Source organism: Scomber japonicus, chromosome 19 (assembly GCF_027409825.1).
Source record: "Scomber japonicus isolate fScoJap1 chromosome 19, fScoJap1.pri, whole genome shotgun sequence".
Taxonomy (NCBI): Eukaryota; Metazoa; Chordata; class Actinopteri; order Scombriformes; family Scombridae; genus Scomber; species Scomber japonicus.
The window spans coordinates 15,296,699-15,320,564 of NC_070596.1; the positions used below are offsets into that span (position 1 = coordinate 15,296,699).

General features: G+C 38.8%; 1 protein-coding gene across 3 annotated transcripts; it reads right to left on the reverse strand.

Moving 5' to 3' along the window:
• Window positions 1-23,269, reverse strand: LOC128380065 (lysine-specific demethylase 2B). 3 transcript variants are annotated; one of them, XM_053339755.1, is made up of 21 exons: window positions 23,119-23,269; window positions 22,385-22,529; window positions 22,183-22,261; window positions 21,971-22,017; window positions 20,801-20,979; window positions 20,554-20,660; window positions 18,876-18,969; window positions 18,558-18,711; window positions 18,267-18,382; window positions 17,403-17,529; window positions 16,344-16,750; window positions 16,134-16,220; window positions 10,275-10,505; window positions 8,492-8,635; window positions 8,309-8,395; window positions 7,847-8,173; window positions 6,207-7,279; window positions 5,945-6,108; window positions 4,288-4,449; window positions 2,902-3,120; window positions 1-2,107 (listed from the first exon to the last, which is right to left on the reverse strand). In XM_053339755.1, the coding sequence occupies exons 1-21, from the start codon at window positions 23,161-23,163 to the stop codon at window positions 1,926-1,928; spliced, it is 4,176 nt and encodes a 1,391-aa protein (XP_053195730.1). In that variant the 5' UTR covers window positions 23,164-23,269; the 3' UTR covers window positions 1-1,925. The 3 variants fall into 3 exon arrangements, with proteins under 3 accessions (XP_053195730.1, XP_053195729.1, XP_053195731.1); XM_053339754.1 differs by having other exon boundaries at window positions 7,847-8,181; window positions 8,308-8,395; XM_053339756.1 differs by lacking the exons at window positions 21,971-22,017; window positions 22,385-22,529; window positions 23,119-23,269 and having other exon boundaries at window positions 7,847-8,181; window positions 8,308-8,395; window positions 22,183-22,238.
• Between the last annotated feature and the right edge of the window lie 597 nt (window positions 23,270-23,866).

A 23,866-nucleotide genomic window follows, 5' to 3' on the forward strand; every position in this document is an offset into this window, starting at 1 on the left:
TAAAATGAATTTAATATCTCAAAGGCTGACTTAACTCTTGCTAGAGGCTTTACATGTACATTATGTACAGATAGAACATTTACAGTAATGTAGTAAAATATTTCATGGAGACATGGTCATTTAATAAAAAAAACAACAACAAATAAACAAAATGTAAACCCTCCACTGAATTGTATCAACAACAAACCTTTTAAAGATTTTAAAAGACTTTTTAAAAAGTTTCATTTTTAAAGATCAAGAAAAATGCAAACCTATGAAACCATTAAACTGTCCTGTCCTGAATGTTTTTCTAGGTAAGTACCAATAGCAACATTTGCAAATTCTGTATGACTTTAAAAGCGAGGATGAACTGGTGTTACAACAATACTTTGGAAAATGTTGGTGACTAATGCCATCGATTGTAATGTCCTTTATCTTCAAGAGTAAAAATCTAACTTTTAAGAAACTATTTTAAAGAAAACAACCAGTGCTAATAAATGTCTAGTTCGGTGGAATCTAAGAGTAAAGAATAGACAAAATCCAAGTTTCACTTAAAAAATTTCCACAAATCTTTCAGGAAAAGATGGGTTTTTGCTGATTCTTCAAATGGCCCATGCTAAATGATACTGGCTTGATAAGTTTTAAGTATTTGTTCAAAACATTAAAAATGAATAATATATAGTAATAGAATAATTCACTAGGATGTCAAAATTGTAATGACAATTTTCTCATTTCTGGGGTCACAAGAGTTTTAGAAAAGAGGGCCACAGGTGAAGAAATAGTTGAGAAATGGTTTGTTTCCTTCAGCCTCTTTGGAGAAACAGAACTTTCTAATCTGAAGAACTTTTAAAAATGATTTTCCTTGACTTTGTTGATTCTTTATCTCTTGCATGATTCTCTTTTTTTTCATCTTACATGTGGAGTTCAGCTAATGACAGGAGTAAACAAATGGCTATATTGTTTAACAGTTACTGAATCTATTGACTGGTGTAAACAGATTTTTTCGCTGCATGCAGAGCTACAACGCTTCCTTTCACAAAGCACAGATAATACTAAAGAGTGATGGAGACTGACAGACACCTTTGTATGCAGGTATTTCTTAATATAACCCAGTAACCACTGTAGAAGCTGTTAGTACGGAACAATTTAGTGTTGAAAAAATATGTTTTATACACTGTACACTGTATAGTGTATGTGTGAATACACTCATGTATTCATTTTAGCTCAATCAGTGCAAATAACTTGAGATATCTAATATCTCGCCCAAAGGGACATATAGCCACATTGTATGTAGTCTAAAGGAAAACAAAATGTACAGTACCTTTCTCCAATCAGAAACAGAGCACTGACACATAATAAACATAAAAACACCCACACAAACACAAGCTATCATCCTATAGTTTGGCAACAAATCATTAGACCTTTGCCTCTCGAGAATAAAGAGCTTAACGGTAATGCTGATTTATTATCAATTTCAATAGTATGATACTGTACACTGGTGCATTCAATACTGCACATAAATGTATGAAACACTTTCTGATACAAAAAATATTCCTCTATAATGCAATAAAGCTTGCATTGAAACAAAAAATAGTCTATGAACACCAAAAGATAATCATGGTACAATACATAAACAGTCAATATAAAGAAATAAATAACTTATAAACAGGTGCAAAGATTTCAGAAAAACAACAGCAACAACAAAAGACATTTTTGCAATATTGCCTTCACAGGACAACGTCCATTTTTACATTCTGGCTTAGCAGCGCAGCTTCCCTTACATCACGTTTTACAGAAACACACACTGCTCTCGTGTCTGTTCATTGGTCCGCAGATGTTTATGAAACACATGGCCGCTCTCCACAAGCATGCAGTAATCTGCTGCCTCCATGTGGACAGTAGTTTTACCACTCATGAATGTCACACAGTCTTCCCATGTTTTCTTCCTAGCTGATCTTCTGCAGTAGTTTCTCCTCTATCAGTTCAAACTGCACGCTGACTGACATTTCTGCGATGAACTGGTCACATCCCTCCTTGGTCACCTGTTTGCAGTAGCGCAGGTCAATGTGACATATGCTTCCACAGCGTTTGAAATAGGTCAGCGACTGATCTGTGACTCTGTTGCAAACTGCAGGGAGAAATTGGGTTAGATGAAGAACAGATGATGTGTAGCAGGTCACCTGTAGTGACAGGAGCTATGACACACATGGATTAATTAATTGGATTAAACCCTAAAGGATATTCTGGGATGTAAAATAGTGAGGCTGTAATTATGGTGAGCAGCATTTTTGGATAAACGTGCAGACTACCTCCCAGTTGTTTTCATAAAAGCGCTTTTGATTCACTGCTTTAAACATTTAATGATATTTCAGAAAAACATCAAACATTAGATCTGATTATTTCAGGCACTTGTGCACTTTGGAAAAAATGGCAAATCAATGTTCTTACTATTATACTTCTGATACAAAAGCAGGAAATATACATAATGATACAATTTTAACTACTACACACTTTTTCACATGTAGCAGTTAAGATTTATTTCCTTCCAGACAAATTTTGGTTTCAGGTTTCAAAACATTCATTACTAGAAACTGCTTTACCATGTAACAATGATATACATTTTATAAAAGGTGACTTCAACTGAAACCTGTCTGGAACGAAGGAAATCAATGGAAAAACTCATCACGTACTCTGAAGAACATCCTGCAGCAGTTATTTATGGTTATAGGGGTAAAATATGCACTAGTGTGATCCTTTTACTTGAGGCAAATATTTGATTAACTTCTACAGACCACTGATCTATACATTATTGGGGGTAAATAATTCACTGTGGACTGATGATAATTTATTAAATGTATATAATATATTTAGAAATCAGCTCTGAGAGGGAGCAAGTGGAATGCAGGAAGAAAAACAGCCTACCTGACAGGTTGATGTCAGTGAGGGAGTCTCTGGTAGTCGTCCCTGCAGCCGTCAGGATGTTGACGGACTGGTCAGTGACATGGTTGCAGTAGCTGAGGTCCAGCTTGGATAACAGCGGCATGTAGCGGATGATGAGCCGTAAAGATGTGTCAGTGATGTCCAAACCTGCCAGACGCAGGTCCTGCACGTTACGCAGCTTACTCCTGTTGTCTAACTGACCTGCACAGGACGTTCAGAGAGGGATGGAGGAGAAAGACGGATTTTAATGTATGTCATCAATCTAGTGAGTGAGTGTCTGACCATATCAATCAGCATGAAAAAAGCCAGATGTTTGAGATAAAATCATGGTAAAGGTAATATTTTATAGTTGGAGATAAGTAATGTGATAATCTATATTTCTTTACAGTCAACAATTCCCATGAAACGACTAAAACCAACAATTATTGATCCTACCAACCGTGTATGCATAGTAGAGCTGCAACTACTTATTTTCATAATTGGTTAATCCACCAGTTATTTTTTGGATGAATCATTTAGTAATTAAAATGTAAAGGAAAAATGGAAAACTACCCATAATTTCCAAGAGCCCAAGAGAACATCTGCAGATGTCTGGTTTAGTTTGAAAAAACACTCCAGGACCCAAAGATATTCAGTTCACAATAATATAAGAGAGAAAAGTGAAAATCCTGTAGACTTGAAAGTCTGAAACCAGAAGGTTATTTTCCTTTCAATTGACTAATCAATTAATTGACTTATCCTTGTAGGTCTGGTTTGTCACCAAAGCTTGTAACTTACCATGGACACAGCTACTGAAGGATATTTTTAGGAAATCTCACATACATCATCCTGCTGCTGAAAATACTCACTAGAGTTTAATATGTATTAATCCACAGCTAAAAATAGTCCTCGGCAAATACATTATTTACTCCACTCTGTGTAACGTTAGCAGAAAACTGCAGTGCCCAGCTGTTTCAGAAAATGAGTAAAGACATAAAAAATTATAAAAAAAACTTCTATTTGTGACCAAGTTTTAAATGTTTACATCTTCAGTAGGAATCAATGTGTTTGGAGCCAAATGTATTGGGAGATGGACAAACACATGGTTAGTTTTTGCCTTCATGGGATTAGCTGACAAGAAAAACACAGGATGTCACTGATGACTTGACAGCTCTGAGTCTATATCTTACCACTGTGAAACAATCCAGTGACTTTACACATGTTTAGTGTTGTATTGCAATATTTGACAATAATTCAGGTGAAGTATCACAGTGAACTGAAAGTAACAGGTTCATTGATTTCCTTTTACTCTGTGGTCACAGTCACTGATTTAACCAATGATGCTTCAGACTGTGTAGGCAGTGTAGCTAGATGACAGAGGGCTAGTACCTGGCCTGTTATCTGTAGGAGGCGACAGCAGGTCCCTCATCTGAGCATCTTTCAGTCCCTCAACCCACTGAACATCCAGAGTTCGCAAAAGAGGACAGCTGGAAGTGCAAAGAGCAGAGACCGCCACCCAGGAGCATCCCGACAACAGCAGCACACGCAGCCCTGCAGGGACAGTAGGAACATACAGAGCCTCAGATTTAGACCAAGTACAATACACAGATTCATTGTATTAATCTGCATATGTTATAAGTAGCATCATGACATGCTAAATTTATCTCGCATTCAGTCTCTGTTGAAGAAATATGCCCTATTTTTTTAAGTTTTTACGCCTCCAGAGTTTTACTTAGTCTGAGGTCACAAAATAAACCAACACAGATGCAGTTAAGTATTCTTATCTAATTAACCGAATGAAGCAGCCAAGATATTTATTACTAACAAAGAAAAGAATCTCAAGTAAACCATCTAAATTCAGGAGCCCCAGGGACACAATTATCCATCTGGGGGGAGCCATATGGGAGCATGTTACTGAAACACTTGGCTCACATTTAAAAAGTTTCATTGAGACAAGAACAAGAACTTTCTTTTTTAAACCACACATGCTACATACTTTTATTTATACATGAAACAACAATTTAACCTACTACAGTAGATGCAGTTTACTGTAAAAATGTGCATTAACTGATTTTTTTGGCCACTTGGGGGTAGAAAAAACTAATTACAAACAAAACACTGTTTATGTCCACTTGATGAATGTAAGTCCAATATTCATTCTGCTTTAGTTTTTGGTTTCTATCAACTCCAGAGGGAAACATCTGGTTATTTAGCTGCAAAATGGACTGTTAAGTTCTCCAGCTACTTCTCCGCTAATTGTGTCTGTTTGCCTTTTGGTGCCAAGTAGGTGATGTACAGTGGATTATTAAGAGCTGGCTTCTGCAGCCAAAAAAGACACTATGTGAGTCATGAGAGTGAACCAAAAAAGTGAAGTTGCAGGCCAGACAGCTAATTAATTAACTGAAATTAGCTCTAAAGCTCTGTAAAGCAAGGAAGCTGCAGTCGCTGATAAGTCTCTGTAGGTTTAGCAGTGACGCCTCTCACATTACACACTGTCATTGATACATTGTTCTTGTAAAAGTATAAATTATAGCTGCTTTAAAATGTAGATATTATAATATTAATATATTATCAGATCAATATTTCAATATATCAATATTTAGATTATATTATTAGATCAATTTTTCCATTTAAACATATGGTTAATGTTTAAAGGGAAATATTAAATTATTGCAAGCACTAATGGATACCCTTGTAAGGTCATGTGAAGGTGAGTCATTCTCTCCACATATCAAGTAAAATCTTTTCATAACCAAGAAACTGTTATTAGCCCTGAAGAAAAACCTCAGTTCATTCCCCTTTATTTTTATAATAGTTCATTCTTTCAACCAAAATGATCATTAGAATAACTATGATTTGTCTCAAAAGGCCACCAGACCCTCCCTTCATTTAACTTTGTGTCACTTTCTCTGCTCCTGTTCTGTGTGATACTTAAGTCACACAAAGCAATAACACTATCAACAAGACTACTCTCCCTTCCCACATAAAATGCAGCTTATTTATTACATTTTATTTAAAAACTCAGATTACAGTTAAATGAATGTACCTGGCAGCCTGTTGATGAGCCAGCTGAGTTGTTTCTTGGAGATGTTGGTCCAGCTGAGGTCCAGAGCTACTGGCTGTCTCCTGATGATGCCGCTCAGCATGAGAGGTGTGATTGACTTGCAGCGGTTCAGATTGATGTGCTTCCAAAGCCTCTTGTCGCAGCACCTGGTGAGACACACAGCAGACATTTTCAGTGGGGGGGGCGCTCTGCAATGAAGTGTACGGGATCATGTTTACAACTCTGCAGTACATCTCGTACTCACCATCTGTTCCATGTCCTGCAGACACGCATGCACACGCAAAGATCTCTGTGAGTCAGGTGACTGAAAACCGTCATCCATGTCTCTCGCCGCATCACGTGCGCTTCTCCGTCGTTCAATGGCAGTCTGTCAGGCGGGGGGCTGATGGGGGGGGGCCGGATCACGTGCCGCTCCATTTGGATACATTTCGGCGGCGACCGGCAGGGTAGCGGGCGGGGGCATATTGGTGTGATTTGTGTGTTTCTGTTCCAACCTAGAGGTGAGTAACCGCGTGGCGTCCCGTTGACCTCTCGTCCCCTGTGTCGCAGCCAGTCTCCCAGGTCACTGCTGCCGTTATTAAGAGGCCATTTAGGCTTTGAGTCATCTACTTCGTTCTCAGGTTCAGCTTTTACTGGCCTGTGGTTTTGATTGGCAAGGCTGTCCTCTGTTTTCAGCGGCCGTCTGTTATGATTGGTAACACCTTCCTCCATTTTAACGGCCCTCCGGCTCTGATTAGTGGTTGAGTCCTCTGTTTTTAGTGGTTTACGGTTCTGATTTGTCACACTGTCTTCATTCTTCAGTGGACGTCGGTTGTGATTGGCTGGGCTGTCTTCCGTCTTCACAGCGCTGTGGTTCTGGTTGTTCAGACACTCTTCTGTCTTGGGGATCTCCTGGTTGAACTCTTTGCTCAGCTCTTTGTTGGGGAGACGTCTGCGCTGATGGCGAGGCTTTAACTGAGCAGAACTCCTCTCCTGGGCGTCTCCAGACTCACTGCTCGGTCCGGCTCTGGGAGAGTTGGAGGAGGATTGGTCACTTTCTCTTGCTGCTGACGTTCTCAGAAGTGGACTTAACAGGACCTTGGATTTGTCCTCTGCACTACTGTCTCTCTCTTTTATCAGATCTTCTTCTTCCTCCTCATCTTCCTCTTGATCCTCATCATCATACTCCTTTTTCTCCTTTAAATGAATCCTGTCCAAGGAGAATCCGTCTTCTTCATGGTCGTCCTGGTCATCGTCTTCATCGCCGTGATCGTTCTCTGTTTTGATTTGTCGCAACAGCTTTGGAGTCAAGGGATCGTCAAGTTTTGAAAGTTTTTTCTAAGAAAGAAAAGAAGGAACATCAAATGTCATAAATATTGGTTTATCAGTGTGACTAGCAGTGTGATACTCTAGTTGGTTATTACCTTTTACCTTTAATTCCATTTAACTGTATCATGGATTGAAGAAATTATGATATGTTTTAATGTAATACTGTATGTGATTCTGATTAAAGGTATATCAACTAGATATAAACAGATTGGTCTAATAAATCCTGACTTGACCTTGTCTGCATATCAAGCAAATGCACCAAGGTTAAGAAACTCTTTCAATTCTCTGTTCTCAGATCTGCCTTTGTAATATTCACATATTAAATGTAACTTCTTAAACCTTTCGAAACTCAGTGCACACACACAGTACACTGACTGTTTGCTGTGTAAAAAATCAAAGTGTCCATAAAATAAATTACACTACAGCAACAGAAATGATGGGTGACAGCCAGCCAGTGTGACTTCAACAATAATAGCTTTTTGAGACATGCCCCCATTTTCTGCTGTTAGAGATCTGCTTTCTGCTACTGCATATAACCAGTATGATTGATAAGATTACAACAGAAGAGGATCTTACCTTCTTTTTCACAATGACAGGTTCATCATTGGTATCAAAAAGTTTCCTCTTTTTTCTCAGTGGGTTGTCCTCAAGTCTTGGCCGGGGCGAACCATCCAGAGACAGCAACGGGGGACGTTTCTTTGGAGGCTCTTCATCTTTCCTCTTGGAGATTTCTTCTCTTTCTGCCTTCCTCTTCACAGCAGTAGTGGTAGTCAATGCAGTAACAGTTGCCGTAGCCACCATGGGAACGTCAGGCTCATCCTTTGCATCCCGGTTTAACCGCGGTTCTTTCAGTAGCGAACCAGGTAGGTTTGATGCGTACTTGAACCCTGGCCCTCTTTTTTGCTTTGAGGCCAAAAGGTTAGAAAACAAAGAGAACAACTTTATTTCTCTGGTTCTGACATACTGAGATAAAGTTAACTATTAAAACTTGTTTTATAAATCAGACACACACAGAATAAAGTCTATACAGATGCTTACTTTCCCTGTTTTCCCAGCATGGTTACACTTTGGACATTCCCAGCAGTTTGGTAACTCATCATTGACGACTCCACTTGAATCTTTTACCTGAACAAAAGGCATTAATGGAAGAAAACAATCATTCTGAGAATATAAGCTTATGGTGTTAGATTTTTAAAAAAAAACTAATATTGAGTAATTTACCTTAAGACAGTTAGGATGAACAATCTCATTACAGATGGAGCACTCCATGAGCATGAGGTTAAACTTTTCCTCCTCATCCTCCACTGTGTCCTCTTTCCCAGCCTCTCCACAGACAAGACACACTGCGGTGTGGGGCAGGACCGGCTGGAGAAAAAACACACCAGGGTTAAAGATAAGGCTGTTGTTCACAAACTAGCCCAGACTGGTTGTAATGCTGGCAATGCTGCCATGTAGCAAGTAAGCTATTTGCAATGTTTTATGTATACTACCCGCAAACTCAACAGTACGTGAACACTATTGTTGTTAAAATGTGTTTCAGTGCCATGGCTTGCTACAGCCTACAGACATGACTCCACTCAGAGATCAGAAACCTCAAACTCTTTGAAATAACAGAAAGCCTTGTTCATGGTCTGCACCCAAAATGTATATCAACATTTTATTTTATTTGCATTTATTTGTATTTATTCTGAATCAAATACGAAATGAAGGTGACAACTTCCAACTTGTGTGTTTTGGTGATTGTCAGCTAGCAAACATTTATGTGGAACAGCAGACTGTGATGAAGTGGTACTTGCTTCTGAATACTGCTCTGACGCAATATTAGGTTCTGTGTGCGTCAAAAGCAAACTTTCTCTCACTATCTTTGTCTTTAGTGGTCAATAATTCAAACTCCTGTTCTCACTGTGTCTCCATGGTACACAAACATCATCTTCAAACGTTGTCTCTCTACACATCTCTGTCCATGGTGCTGAAACATTCATAGTCTGACTGTGTTTGAAATCACTTTCATTCATTAACAAGTCCCTGTATAATAGAAACTCAGTAGTTTATTCTATAGAGAGCAATAAACCACACTTTAGTGCATATTCAACAACACCACCAAGTAGACACATGTGTCCCACGCCTGACAAATGTCAACACCCACACTAGATGCACAATTTTACAAATACTGTCTTGGAGCTAAGCTAATGTCACCACTTCCAGTCTTCTGTGTAACATCAGTCCAGCTGCTGGCATTAATGCACCTATAAGCTGGATTTGGATAAACAACAATCAGCTGACATTAAGAAGTTTAATCATAAAGTCTGAATACTTATATGTCCAAACACTACAAAATTATGCCAGAACATCCACAGATAGTTAGTACTTAGTATTTAAAATCTATTTTTCTTGATGAAACTGAAACAATAATAATATTGACATTGTAAAAACATCTATATTTGGATTAAAATATAAATATTTAAAAATATCCATTATCCATATCACATTATGTCTCTTTTATGTATAAGAGACCTACTTCTAGATATTTCAATTTGAAAAGCTTTATTTATGTGTATGAGTCCTCTAAGCTGTTTAGTTTTCATTCTTTTACCAAGAATTTCAAGCATGCTTTTATAAACATCGAGGCTTTTGGTCTAAACAGGCACTTGGGCACTGTGGCAGTAACCTAAAAAAGCATCACACAAGTAGGTACTTTACTACCTCCAAATACTGCACGTGGGTGCTGGGAACGACTCCAGGTCTTTGTCTGACCCTGTATGACTACTTCTACTGTCCCTAACAGCACTGCTGCTACTACTTCTACTACTTCTTATCATAGCACTACTAAAATACAGCCAAGATACACTCCTTAGCAACCACTCAGTATTACCATAGCAACCACGTAGAGCACCCTAACTGATTATTCAAATTTAAGGATGACCACAACCATTAATGCAATAATTTATAACATGTGTATTTAACAATAAAAATCACTGAAAAACATTATGATCGAGGAACTTACTGCAATACACTGCCTCATGATGCAGGACTGCTTCATACGTCCCGGACCACCGAACTTCTTCATGTCTTTGCAAAAGTGGCACTCTCCACACTCCGTGCGCAGGCATGCTTCACACTTCCGACAGCGTGTCCTTCTCCTCCTGGCACCAGATGTTCCCCGACTCGCTGACAGCTTGACTGCTGATGCAGGAGATGCTGCCATCTTAGGTTTCGGCCGGTTGGGAGGCCGAGGCTAAAAGGATGAAGAGGATACAGGGTCAGATCCCCTAAAATGATAAACCAACAAATATTTGACAAATGGGCATCTTAAGGTTGGATAAATTAGTGTGGTGGTATGAAAGAACATGTTTTGGGGTTTTTAATATCAAGCATTGTTATGCTGCTACATACTGAAACTGCTACTTAAATACAGTCAAGTGATTGACTATTCATTTCATAAAACCGTGAGGTAAATTTGCAGTATATCAAAGGCAGCAAGCTTGCATCATTGGCTTTTAGATCTAGGATTAAATAAAAGGCAGACTATCTAATGTTCTGAATTACATTACATTTCATTTAATAATAGCGCTATGACCCGATAATAAACCCTCAAAATCATGTTATATAAAAAGAGACTGGAGTCAATGCTATGTTGGATGTAGGCTGTCTGATCTCTTCTTTGCTCTCTCTGACTCTGGTTAAATTACACCAAACACAGACACAAGCAAAAAAGGGAAAGAGCATCTGCATGCATACAGTGTACGCAGACACATATACAGTAATAAATATCCACAACACAAATCTGATCAAAACATGCTGCGTATAAACACAGATTATTCATGACTGTTGAAGCACAGGATCCAGGAGAAAACAAACACATCAAGAAAGTCTCTGGAGGCGTCTTCCAAATTTAGCACTTCACTTGCTTGCATGTTTCTACTTCAAAGAGAAACTGCACTTATGGCTACATTTCACACATGGATCACTAGGACCCATTATTCTGTGTTAGGGGGCGCGCAGTCTGATTTACAATAGTACACATTAAATGTGCTCTATTTAATAGAACTGGGTAATGGAGATGAGATGCCTTTGATCTCCATCATTATTGTTCTTGTGTTATGCATTCTGCTCTTTCTCAGGCTCAGATCCCAACCACAACATTGTATTTTATTTTTTTTACATTAAAACCACATGTCGAAATACAGCCAAGCTATGCCATGTGAGATAAATACGCAAGATGTTATAAACAAAAACAAGAAATGCAAGAGACTGTAGCTCTTGGAACACGAAGATCAGATTTCTTTAGTTGCATCGGCAGTGCAGATTTTCCTGGTGTCAGCATAGCAACAGCCACATCCCGTTTCCTAACAGAACAGTCTATGACACACAGACTTGTAACCAATAAGAACTGTAATGAGACTCCAACTGAAAAATAAAGCAGGCTCAATCTTAGGCATATTACAATAATTTATTCTAACAATAGACATGAAATAGATGGCATAGGCTGTCAGATATGTGGTTACCAGACAGGATTAGAGTGAGATATTGAGGGGTTGTGTGTGGGGGGGGGGGGAGGTGCAAGCTGCACTGGACTGTTCTGGGGGTATTCGTGAGGGATTACAGACAGCAGGTCTGTTCTAGAAAAGGGACTAAATATCGCAGCAGAAAGAAACACACTATTTAGCTGGAGAACCTTGCTGCTCAGCTTTTCCAAGTCCTGCAAGTACCGGACAACAGATCATAGTTAAGATCAATCAAGTAGCTTGACACTGTAGTGTACAGTGTCTTTATTAGTATGTGATTGCACCTGTACCTTGAACAACAGGTTTAGGAGGCAAAAGAAATAAACAAAAAGGTTTCAGATAGCTGTCAATATTGTCCCTTAAATCCCCTCTAAACCCCTCCCCCCCTCCGGGTCATCTCTAAAGCAGATATCCCACTGATGCTCAGAATTAAATGATAGGAGAAATTGACAACACTACCAAATAAGTCTCAAACAGCAATATCTAAGTCATGTCACAGGTTGCAGCTTAGCCTTTAGAGCTATGTGTATCTACAGCTGGAGTATATGGACACACTCTTTCCAACGCACAGAATATACATCTGTCAGTTCAAGTGACCAACCAGTAATGTCTTGGCACTTCAGAGCTCATTCAGCTGAGACAGATTGTGAGAAGCAGACTCTTGTGTTCATTGACAGTCTAGGAGACCTTTGAGCTACTGTGGAGCACAATGGAAATCAATGACTGTGGATATACTTAGCATCACCTTAAACACACACTGAAGAGAGAGCAGAGATTGAGCACAGATTGCAGAAAGGCAAAAGAAATTCAAAATCTAATTGGCACAGCAGCAATGCCCAAAGTTAACACGGTCTACTCAGACATAAATAGAGCACAATATAATTTATACATACAAAAAAACGCACATATACGATACTGCTTCACTCTGTCAAGGAACATGTGGGCAGACAATTAACTCTGCAAAAAAAAAAAAAAAAATTGGGTTCACAAGTTCCTGGAGGGATTAGTATGTTAAGCTGTACAGGTGGCATATGTAGTAATGCTGATGCTGCATTAGGAAAAACAAAAAATTGATTGCTCTAATACTCAGTTTGTAGTGTTTAGCCTAGAGTTTACATATGATGGTGTGTTTTGAAACCCAGAAGTTGTTCAGGACTGTGCACTGAAAAAACTGCAACAGCTCACTTACAAGATCTGTTACTCCTCTACGAGTGTAGAGAACAATTAATTAGTTAATTGACAATATCTCTAGATTGGCACTATTGTACATGCAGGACTGGTAAGTATATATAAAAAGGAATGTTTGGCTTTTACAATACATGACCTAAAATCTTTATAGTTACTCCTCAGCCTGATACAGATATCAAGCATGTACTGCAATATGCTACACATTAGCCTTGAGATTGGCATATTTCATCAATGCTCACATGGTTTAACTGTGACACGAGGAACAGGTGTGTTTACATGACTGTAAAAAAGCAGATTTCAAAATGCCTCATGGTGTTTGTCAAAAGAATAATTTGGAGTAATTCATCTAAATGCTCCCACAGAATCAATGTAAGGCAGTGTGGTTCAGAGTTAAGTAGAAGAGCAATGTTAATCAACAAAACGCATTTCTTGCTGTGTAAGCAAGTGTACATCTCATCTTGGACCAACCTGACTACACTGAACGATATTAAAATGAACATAATCATTATGACTGCTTTCTCATTAACACATACTGCACATTTTTTGTTACCGTCACACAAATATTAATACATGCATCCGATATTTTACAATCAAACGTTGAAGGATTTATCTTCTGTATCTATGTGAATTCCCATTCCTCTGCTTCTCTCCTTTAAAGCAACCAATAGCAACCCTGAGGCTCTGAGCTATATAAACACAGCCTTCTCCTTCTGCTGGATATACCTGATCAAAACACACAAGCATGCACACACACACACACACACACACACACACATACACACAAAAAGCATTTTTTTCTGGCAAAAAACAAAGGGCATAAAAATGCAAAAAGCAAGCACAGAGATAAAACTGAATCTATGCATTTGTCTTCAGGTAGATCCATTTCCTCGCTGCTCTGTGATGCTGCACACTGCTGTCTGGTACAAGCATTCCTCTGGTGGCCTCACTATGCTTGCCTGCAGGGGTTTGGTGTGCTAACCTGCTCAGAGTCTGAGTCGTAGTCCTCATCATCAGCGCTCAGCGACATGGCCATGGCTGGTTTTCACACACCGTCCAGCTCACAGAAAACTGACATGGCTGCAGTCTCCTCCTCCTCCTCCTTCTACTCCTGCTACTGCTGTCTGGCCTACAGCCCTCCCTCCTGCTCCAAAGCTCCACAATACCACAAGTAGATGTAGGAAACAGAGACAAGCCTGTCTCATTAATATGGATCGACCCCCCCTGAAAAAGAGGAGGGGTGCTGCGCAGCACAAGGCCAATTGGAGGCCGCTGTGCATCAGAATATGCACTGGGGGTGTCAGCATTCCTCCAATGAGGAAAGAAAATGCAGAGACAGTGTGATTATATTCATGAGGAGTATCATTGGGAGAGGTGAGTAGGCCCCACACAGCCAATAGAGCCAGATGGCATCTCATTACAAAAGGCAAACACAAAGAGGCCGCACGACCAGCAGCTGGCCTTTGGAGGGATGGGTGGGGGTGATCCAGAGGGTCCATTAAACCATAAGAAATCACTTCCATACATTCATATACAACACACCCCATCCTCTCTCCTCCTGTTAAGACTCCTCTGCCTGTTAACACGGTTCAGGCATGTGTTAGGACAATTACTTATTATAGGAAAACTAAAGCATGTACAATATGTCATTTCCGTTTTACTCACTGTAGCGAATCTCCTCTTTTTTAGTATTTTATTATTTTTTTCACACTTCACTTTTGTATTATTGTTTTATTTTCCTTTTCTGTGTTTTTACATTTTTATCCTACCTCTTATGTTTCCACATAGAGCATTCATGAGTTATAATACTGTTTCTTCAGTTCCTGTTTTCCCCCCTATTTTTAGCACATATTGTTTCACTACCATTACATTTATTTCACATTTTGAAACTGGTCTTTTTTTAGACTGTAATCCACAAAACCATTAGTAGCATACAGTTGTCTACTATGTTAGTGGACAACTGTGGTTAGTTTTACATATAATGTCAATCTGATGGTTTTCGCTCACGTCTCTCTTGGTAGAAAATGTGGCATCACTCCTTTTCCATTCTGATTTAAGTCTGTATCTAGTCTGTAACTGTATTAGCTTTTAAAGTGAGGCTGTTTAAGACTGTCAATGACACACAGAAACTGTTCTGTAAATTCAACATATATAGTGGTTGAATTTTTCATTATATTATAAAAAAGTAGTTCAAGTAAGTAAATGGCAGAAATGGAAGTATGTTTTAATTGGTGTATAATGCCATGAAAATAAGAATTGTTGTGTTCCGTTACCTTAGAATATCTATATAGAGAGTGGGTCATCTTCCACGGAGGCCACCATGTTGCACTGCTATATTTCTACAGTAGCCCAGAACAGACAAACCAAACACTGGCTCTAGAGTGGGCATTTTGGGCTTTTCCGAGAGTTCTGCAGCCACCTTAGGTTCTGCTACATGCTTGGGAGGAAAGGGTGAGGGGTATTCATTTGGTTGCAATCTGCAACCTCACCACTAGATGCTACTAATTCTTACACACTGGTCCTTTAAGTTACAATTAAGCAAATAAGCACATCTACTGCTTTTTGGACAGAGTTGGAGCAAAATAACTAAGAAAGAAAAAGTATTTCTTTGTGATGTAAAAAAAAAACAGATCAATGGAAATTAAATTGGGTACCGACCTTGCTCCTGTAGCACTGATAACAGTATCCTACTGAAGTAGTACTAGTCGGCTACTAATTCTAAACTAATTAAATTAAATTCTTTATTGATGTTAAAACAAGGCTTTTCTCTGAATGAACACAGAAGCAAGATCGTATTTGCAGCTGAATTTCATTTAAAAAGATATGAAACAAAAACATGTGGGCTGATTTTGAGCTGTCACTAGTAACTAGAATCATCAGTGGGCTGAGGCTTCATTGTCACCACTCACTTCATGCTACTCTGTTTAACAGGTAACTGCACTCTTGTACTGAACTCAACAGTACAAAAGCCATTTCCTTAATATACCATCCATCCATTAAAATAAAAACACTTTATAGTTTAGTTGCTAGTACAAATTGGAAACATGTTCTTGCCAAAGGTGAATAGGATCAAAAGTCACTTGTGCTCACTTCAAACTGAAATCTCCAAATAAATATATTTTTTGGTGCAAAAACATTTGGAATGTGTTACACTGAAGCTGAAATATTCTTACCTTTGTAGTTTTCTTAGGCCAAGATACCACAGGGACTCCAGTGATCGCCAGTTTGGGGTCGTCATCAGCATGTTCTTTTAAAACAGCCTAGACCGCCACAGAGAGCAAACAACAAAGTAGAACTGTGTCATGTCTGTTGAGTCATATTTTTTAATTAATGCGTGTGTAACTGAAACAAACTTTTTCTTTTTTCATCCTGCTGTTTCTTACCTTCATGTCATCCAGCAGGGCTTGTGGGTTCTCTATCCCCTCTGGGACACATTTCTTATTTTCAGGGAGTGACTCTAGCTTCTCCACCAGTATCCTGAGTCCGTTTAGCTCAAACTCTGTCAGGTGAGTCCATTTATTCGGGGACTCTGAAGCTGGGGAGTCAGAGGGGGTTTTGGGGAAATCTAGAGAGGTGGAGCCAGGATTACAGCTGTCCTCAGAGTCAACAGATAAAACAGCTTTAAGGTTTTGGCCCTTCACATTGTCAGGAGAGCAGGGGCCTTCCTGAGCAACTCTCTCTGATTTATCACCCTGGTCATCCCTGACCTGAGTCTCACACGAGTCCTCATTTATGTCCTGGCTCCTTGAGTCAGAGGAGGGGCTTTCCGTATTTGCCTTTGTCTCATAGTCTGAAAGGACACATAAAGAAAAAAACTGCTGCATCAATGGATTCAACACATCTCTTCACATTGTATTTTTCTTTGAATTGGTAGAGCGATCAAGCGTGGCACTGAAACAGCATGTATTACATGTTTGATTGAAACACAGCAGGTAATCTGTAAAGACCCCTCCTGTGCATGCCCAATACTAATGAGCAAGAAGATTAAAAACATACTTTAAGAGCATCTGGGGTGATATTCTTAAATCCTTAGCTAAACATGTGCAAGCTAGACTTAAAAAAGGCCCTGAAATCTATTTTCAAAACTGACTTCTTGCTCTTGGTAATGAGGTCCTATATGAATGCACAAATTTCCGACAAAGTTAGAAAAGTCTTGGTATTTGTAATTATGTATTTTTACATTTTAATGTTTTATGTTCTTGTGTTTAAAATAAAGCTAATGTTCGCAAACAATCTGATCACCCTAGCCTTAGAAATAAGGGTGTATATGTGTGTGGCTGCAGAGCCTTTTAAGATCCAGCAGGACAAATGGAGATCAGAAATATTATTCATTATTAACATCTCATAAGACATTTAGTAACTTGAGAGAGCTAATTACAGCTGCAGAAAGAGATTTTAACAGTATCGATGGACATGCTAGAAAACAGCGTATTTTTACTCACCCATCACTACTGGCTCTTTACGGAGCTCCTGAGAAAGGTAGGTCCGTTTGGTCAGGCAGTGCACATATCTTTCCACAACGTACCAGCCAATCTCATAGTAGAAAGGGAAACGGAACTTGGAATGGACCTGAAAACGGGGACATAACTACCATCAGTGCAACCTTAAAAAACACCTCGGTCTCAGTATACTGACATGTACTCAGGTAATCTGGTTATTGTTGGCTTTTCATTGTAACCTAAGTTCTTGAATGTCAGGTAATCAAAGGTTATGGTGATCAGAGTGATACTCAAAGGGGGAAAAAAACTCAATCCAGAAATCTTCCTTTAAAAACATGAGTAAAACAGTTAACTTGTAACACAAAGTGGATCACACTGATATTTTTTTTTCTTGCAATGTATTACCACAGGAAACCTATCAAATCCAAAGTCTACACATAAACTGATATGAAGAATGATGTTTTTCCATTACAAAAATATATTTTACAATATATTATTATGCACATAGAAAAGTTAACCTTTTTTAAACATATATTAAGAGCAAGTGCAACATGTATCATAAATATGTATTGCTTTTTAAATCAAGTCTGTTTGGGCCCCCACATATCTTCCTGACTTTTACATCCATATTTGTTGTCATTTTGTCACTCCAAATTATTTTGCCCTTTGAGCCTTTTCCCTTATTTTTCTTCCAATCTCAACCAAACTGACTCCTACCCCAGCACATCTCTCATTCTCCTGTCTCTTACAGTTAAACACTTCACCATTCTCCTAGTTCTCAGAGACATTCATTTATCCCAGGTAGACTTTCCTGGCTTGTATTGCAGGTCAGAGTTCAGCTACACATGGAACAGCGAAGATTCCTACCTTAGTCCTATTCTCTATTTCGTGGATGGTAAGCTGCATAGGAATGTTAAAACTGTGCAGAATGTTGCCTCCAAACACCAATGTGTCCTCAGGAGTGTACACAGCATGGATCCACCCTTAATTATAAAAAAACAAGAACAAGACATGTAAAGATATACATGACAAATGGATCCATGCAAACACACAGCTGAATACACTGTATATGATCGGTAGAAGCAAAGCATTGCAGTTCATTGAAGTGGCAGCTAATCTATTCCTGCTGGTTATTTTAAAACAACCATGCCAACACACCAGATGGGATGAAGAAGGTGTATCCTTGCTTAAGCTCCACTCTCTGGCATCCATCAGCTCGGTCTCCAAGGAAAATATCACTCTGCTTTCCTGACAGGACCCAGTCCTCAAACAGGGCAAGGTTATGAGGGGTTGGAGGCACAAGCCAGAACACCTGTGGAGTAGAGGTCATCTGAAGGTGAAATATCAACTCTGAAACTATTAGAAATGTTGAGGTTTATGAGAGATACTGCCAGACTAAAGAAGAGATGTCTTCATTTCTCAATGAAAAGAATACTGATGAATGATGGGTTATGACACAGAATACTAGATACTTACTTTCTGTCCTTTGAATACGTGATACCAAACTGAAGTGCCCCCAAAATCAATGTGGAAGTCTGTGTAGCAGCCCTTCACACTCATCAAACAATACCTATAAAGGAAAAGGATATAACAGTTTTTTTTAATCCCACTGTACACAAATTCGATAGTAAGGATCACACATCCATGAAAATATCTAAAAAGGAAAAACAGCTAAACCAATTATAAAGCAGCAGTAATCTTGGTTGTTTACTCTAAATAAATGCTACCCATAGAAAACACCACTAGAAATCACTCACAAAGGCAAAACAGCATAGCAAATTGTTCACAATAGAACATTGCTCCTCTGATGCTTAACTGCAGAATGATTAGCACTCCAAGGGGCATTAATGATACAGTAATTTAGCTAGACAGGAAGAAGATAAGGAGAGGAAGCAGTGCTTATTTATTTAAGTGTAAAGAGGGAAAAAAACATTTACAGGGAAATCTTTCAACAGGATTATTTGGAGTATCCCTCTGAGAGATGATTTAACAGTTGCTGGAAACAAATGGAGAGCTAGTTAGCCAGTCTGAACACATTAATAACTTACCCGCAGATGTCTAGATCAGTCAGTTATGAATCTGAATAAGGTCACATTATATCAGATAGTTTTGCTCATCCTGCTAACAATCTTTACACCTCTTTCTCCTACATCAATATGATTTATGGCTGACAAAGTCCAACATTCTCTTTGCTTCTGGCTCTCCACCAACTTCTGAAAAACATATCTGTCCACTTTGCTCAACAGTTTGTCGCTCACTTTGTTGGGTGCTAGGCAAGTGATATACAGTCAGTTTTTGAAGAATTCCCTCTAAAAAAAGAAAAAACTAACTTGCTGCTGAAAACAATGTTGATGAGAGTAGTAAGAAAAAATCAATACAGTGAAGTTGTGAGCCAGAAAACAGGGCTGTGAAAATATATGAATAGATCAAAATCATGTCCAATATTTTGCATCTCTATGACACATTAATTACACGCCAATAGAGGCTGCAATACAGCATGGAGTTTTATTTCAGGCAATATTGTGACAGGTAGCAATTTACAGGAAAGCCTTCAAAGACCAACCTGCATATGGAAATATTGCAATAGTAAAGATGTTTGAAAGATGCTTTGGGAGAAAAAAGACAGAAAAGCATTGGATTTAGTGAAAAATTGATCTTCCATTCATTACAACCGACTACACCTACATCTACCACCAACACCTACTGAAACTCTTTACACATTATCCAATTAAATAAGAATAGAATGATAAATGATATGTCAGCAGAAAGACAGAGGGAGTAGAGAGATGGGGTTTAGTAAAAGGAAAATGCACAATTGGTTTTGACTTTTAGCTATGTACTAATGCTGACAGCTGATTGGCTGAGAGGTGTCTGTGCAGTCAGACCACAGCTGTTCTAAAACCATCCTCCACCATGAAACCGTGCTGCCTAGCAACAATCAAGAGCACTTACAGAAGGTGGATGACACCGACAGTATGCAGCACTCTACAGTGATTGAGCGATAGCTGAGACATTCAGATGGGAGGAGGAATTGTATTTACTGCCAAGGAAGCAGGAATTATCTAGTATTTCATCTTTTTTTCCCCTCACAGACTGGCATACAGATCTAAAGAGAATTTCATCAAAACAGAAACACAATGCAGTTAAGTCATACCTTTGCACTTTGGGGTACTTCATCTCAGAGATCACGTTGGTGGCTTCTGTTTGGCTTTGTTTGAGAGCAGTAGGCCACATGTTGTCCACCCAGTCGACTTGATCCACCTGTGGGTGTGATCAAAATTGCACTTTTAACCATCAGTCACATTGTTGTTAGTCTTACTGTCTTTTGATATGGCAGCAGATTAGTGACCTTCGTGAAACCTTTCATAACCTTTCATACAGAGAGTGTTGTGTTATGTTACCACTGTAGGTCGCTTGATGAGGTTCTCCAGCTTAGTGTGGCTGAACTCCAGGCTGATGACATTGAAGAGTTTGTCCCGCTCTTCCTCTGGTGTCTCATAATAACGCACAAACTGAGCCATGCTCATTTCAGAGCCTTTCTGAGTGCTCACGTCCATAACATCCACAGACCGACGACTGCCTGCAAGCAAACAACCAGGACACAAGTTGAAATTCAGAGAGCTGTCATTAATGCCATATTTTTCTAAGTTTGTCTAAAACAACCCAACATGTTGTTAGATTTATACAAAGAAATGTTTTATTGCTGTCAATTGACAGATTTCATCATGAACCGCATGTCATTTACCATCTTCTCCACTAGATGGAGCAATTATGCTCCAATCATGTTTTGACTTCATGGCTTTCAAGCTCGACACTATAATGAACATGCAAATAATTGGAAATTGTCTGATAATAACTTTTTGTATTATAATAATCAGTTAAATGCAAGACAATAGGTGGAAGCATGTAGTTTTTTAAAGGAGTACATAGCACAACCACAATATGAGATGGCACACACACACCTACTATAATAATCCATCACACATACGGAAAGGTTAGTAATACATACAGATAGTGACAGGCATACATTATACAGATTGATTGAAATGTGTGTGTTCACTAATTAAATAATAGCATAAAAACAGAAATGATGAAACAATAAACCAAAAACAATAATACCATTCTAGAAAGATATGTAATCTAAACATACTGTGACTACAAACTTTGTTTCCTTGTAAATTGATGTCCATCAGCATGGTTTTGCCCATTTATGAAAGATTTGGTGCTTACAATTTCTTCTACTGGGTTTAATATTTGACAAATATCAGCAGATTTTTCTGACAGATAAATTTAGGAATAGTGCTTTCTTAACATTTTTTGGTCAAAACTAGACATTGTCCCTGCATCAGCACACAAACAGTCAGTCACTTTCTTTCCATAAACTGTGCTGTGATCAGAAATACGACCGTAGATTAGACATCTCTTTTTCCTAGATGCACATATGCTTTAGTTATGTTCTCCTTCAGGACAAGTTTAACCACACTAACTGCAGGATTAGTAAACATTTATGCATTTGTTAGTGTGTGCCTGTGTGTGTGCCTGTGTGTGTACATGTGTGTGATCCTACTTACCAACTAAGCCTTTAATTTCACTGACTGTAAATTCAGGATCAGGCATTCTATGTAAATACAAGAGAGGGAAAGATGTCAATCAGTTAATCTGTTAAAAAAATAATAATGTACGACAAATTCAAGTGCAGAGCGGGCTCAATCAACACCATTTGCACTGTCAAAGATAATTCAACTATGTGTAAACCGGTGAATTCACAGACATAACTTCTCACCTGATCCCCAGTCCATCTTTCTCTTTAAAAATAAGTGGGTTCTTTAAAGCCTCTCGTTGCACATATTCATAAGTGAAGTCTGCAAGACAGTGAGAGTGTTTTAGCCAAGAGCTAAAAAAACATTTATGATTGTAACGGCATGCATCTTGCAAAATATAAAAAATAATCTAATAAATTAATCAAAAGGTCAATACTGTTTTACCTTTACCCTCCATCAGGTGGACAAAGTTTGCACTGTAGCTGCCACTGACAAGCTTTTCCTCCACACTGAAACCTCTGATGTTTGCAATTTCTTCAACATCTGACAAATCCTCGTTTTCGTCGTACATCCTCCGGCAGATGGAGCGCTGTCATTGAAAGCAAGATGATTCACATGACACAATATAAACACGCAGTGCAAAAAGCAGTCTTTTTTCTGTATGTCACAAAGGCCTCTCTCTTTCTCCAGCCTAAGTGACTGATGTCAAATTGATTTAACGCTATAATCTTATTCTTATACTTTGAAACTGGAGCAAGTGGTCACATTCAGGCTTTTTTTTTTTTTTTTGATAGTACGTTACTATAGTTGCTTTTTTTTCTTAAATGTGACGTCAAATATAGTAAACATTAAACAGCACAGGTCCCAAGAGAGGGGCTCTTGGTACGTTATTGTCTAAGATTAACTTGAACATAAATGTGTGTAAATGATGCAAGATTTGAGGATAGATGCTGATGTCTGTTGTAAGTATTGCAGGCTGGCTCAACTATTTCAAAATCCACGAGAAGTTGTGAAATCTAAGGTTGCAATATCTATCGTTTTCTCTCAAAGGCTCCAAGTTTATGAGCATAAGTGAGCTGACAAACATCACAGCGTTTGCTGCTGCGAGCGTTAGCTTAGCTAACTAATTAGCTGGCTTCATAAGCTAACGTTAACACGGCAGATGGTCAGTTACACACCAGCCTGCGTCCAGATTCAGCACACGTTTCCGCGGCCTGAGCCATCGTCTCTTATGGATGTTTTCCAGCCACTCAGTTTCGGGAAAGCATCTTCGTGCGCTGCAAAAGGTAAAGAAACACTTAGCACGCTTTTCAGGTTCAAAACAAGGGAACCATGTTTTGTGTATTACGTCATCGCGAGGAACCAAAACATTGTTGGACGACGTCACGGCCTGTCAGCTCCTGCTTTTTAATGATTTTACTCATTAATCACCACAGAAAGAGAGCATCGTTAGGTTTGTGGAGGAAAACAAAACGATATGCACGTTTTAGCAGTGTTATCCAATAGTTCAGTGTACTGTGTGGAGGAAATACAAGTGATAAATGAGCCAATATCGTAAAAAGCAAGATTGCTTTTAATGCACTTTCATTCATTCTTTTACAATTACACGTTATATATGCTGGACGTGACGTGCGTGACATTGACTAACTTAACACACAGAGCATCGTACTTACATCACCTATACAGAAGGCCTTTATTGTTTATTTTAATACACTATATTCAACTAATAATTGCATATTAGGTCAGGCTCAAACCAGTACACAGTGCCAACTAATCACTTGCAGAAACTCAAGAAATACATTGAAGTACAAGTGCCATCAGACTGTAAAACACCACAGTTTCCAGTACCTCCCACTCCCACTAAAAAAGACTGATGTTATCCTTCCTATGTAAATCCCAGGAACGTTACACGCATTATATATGAGG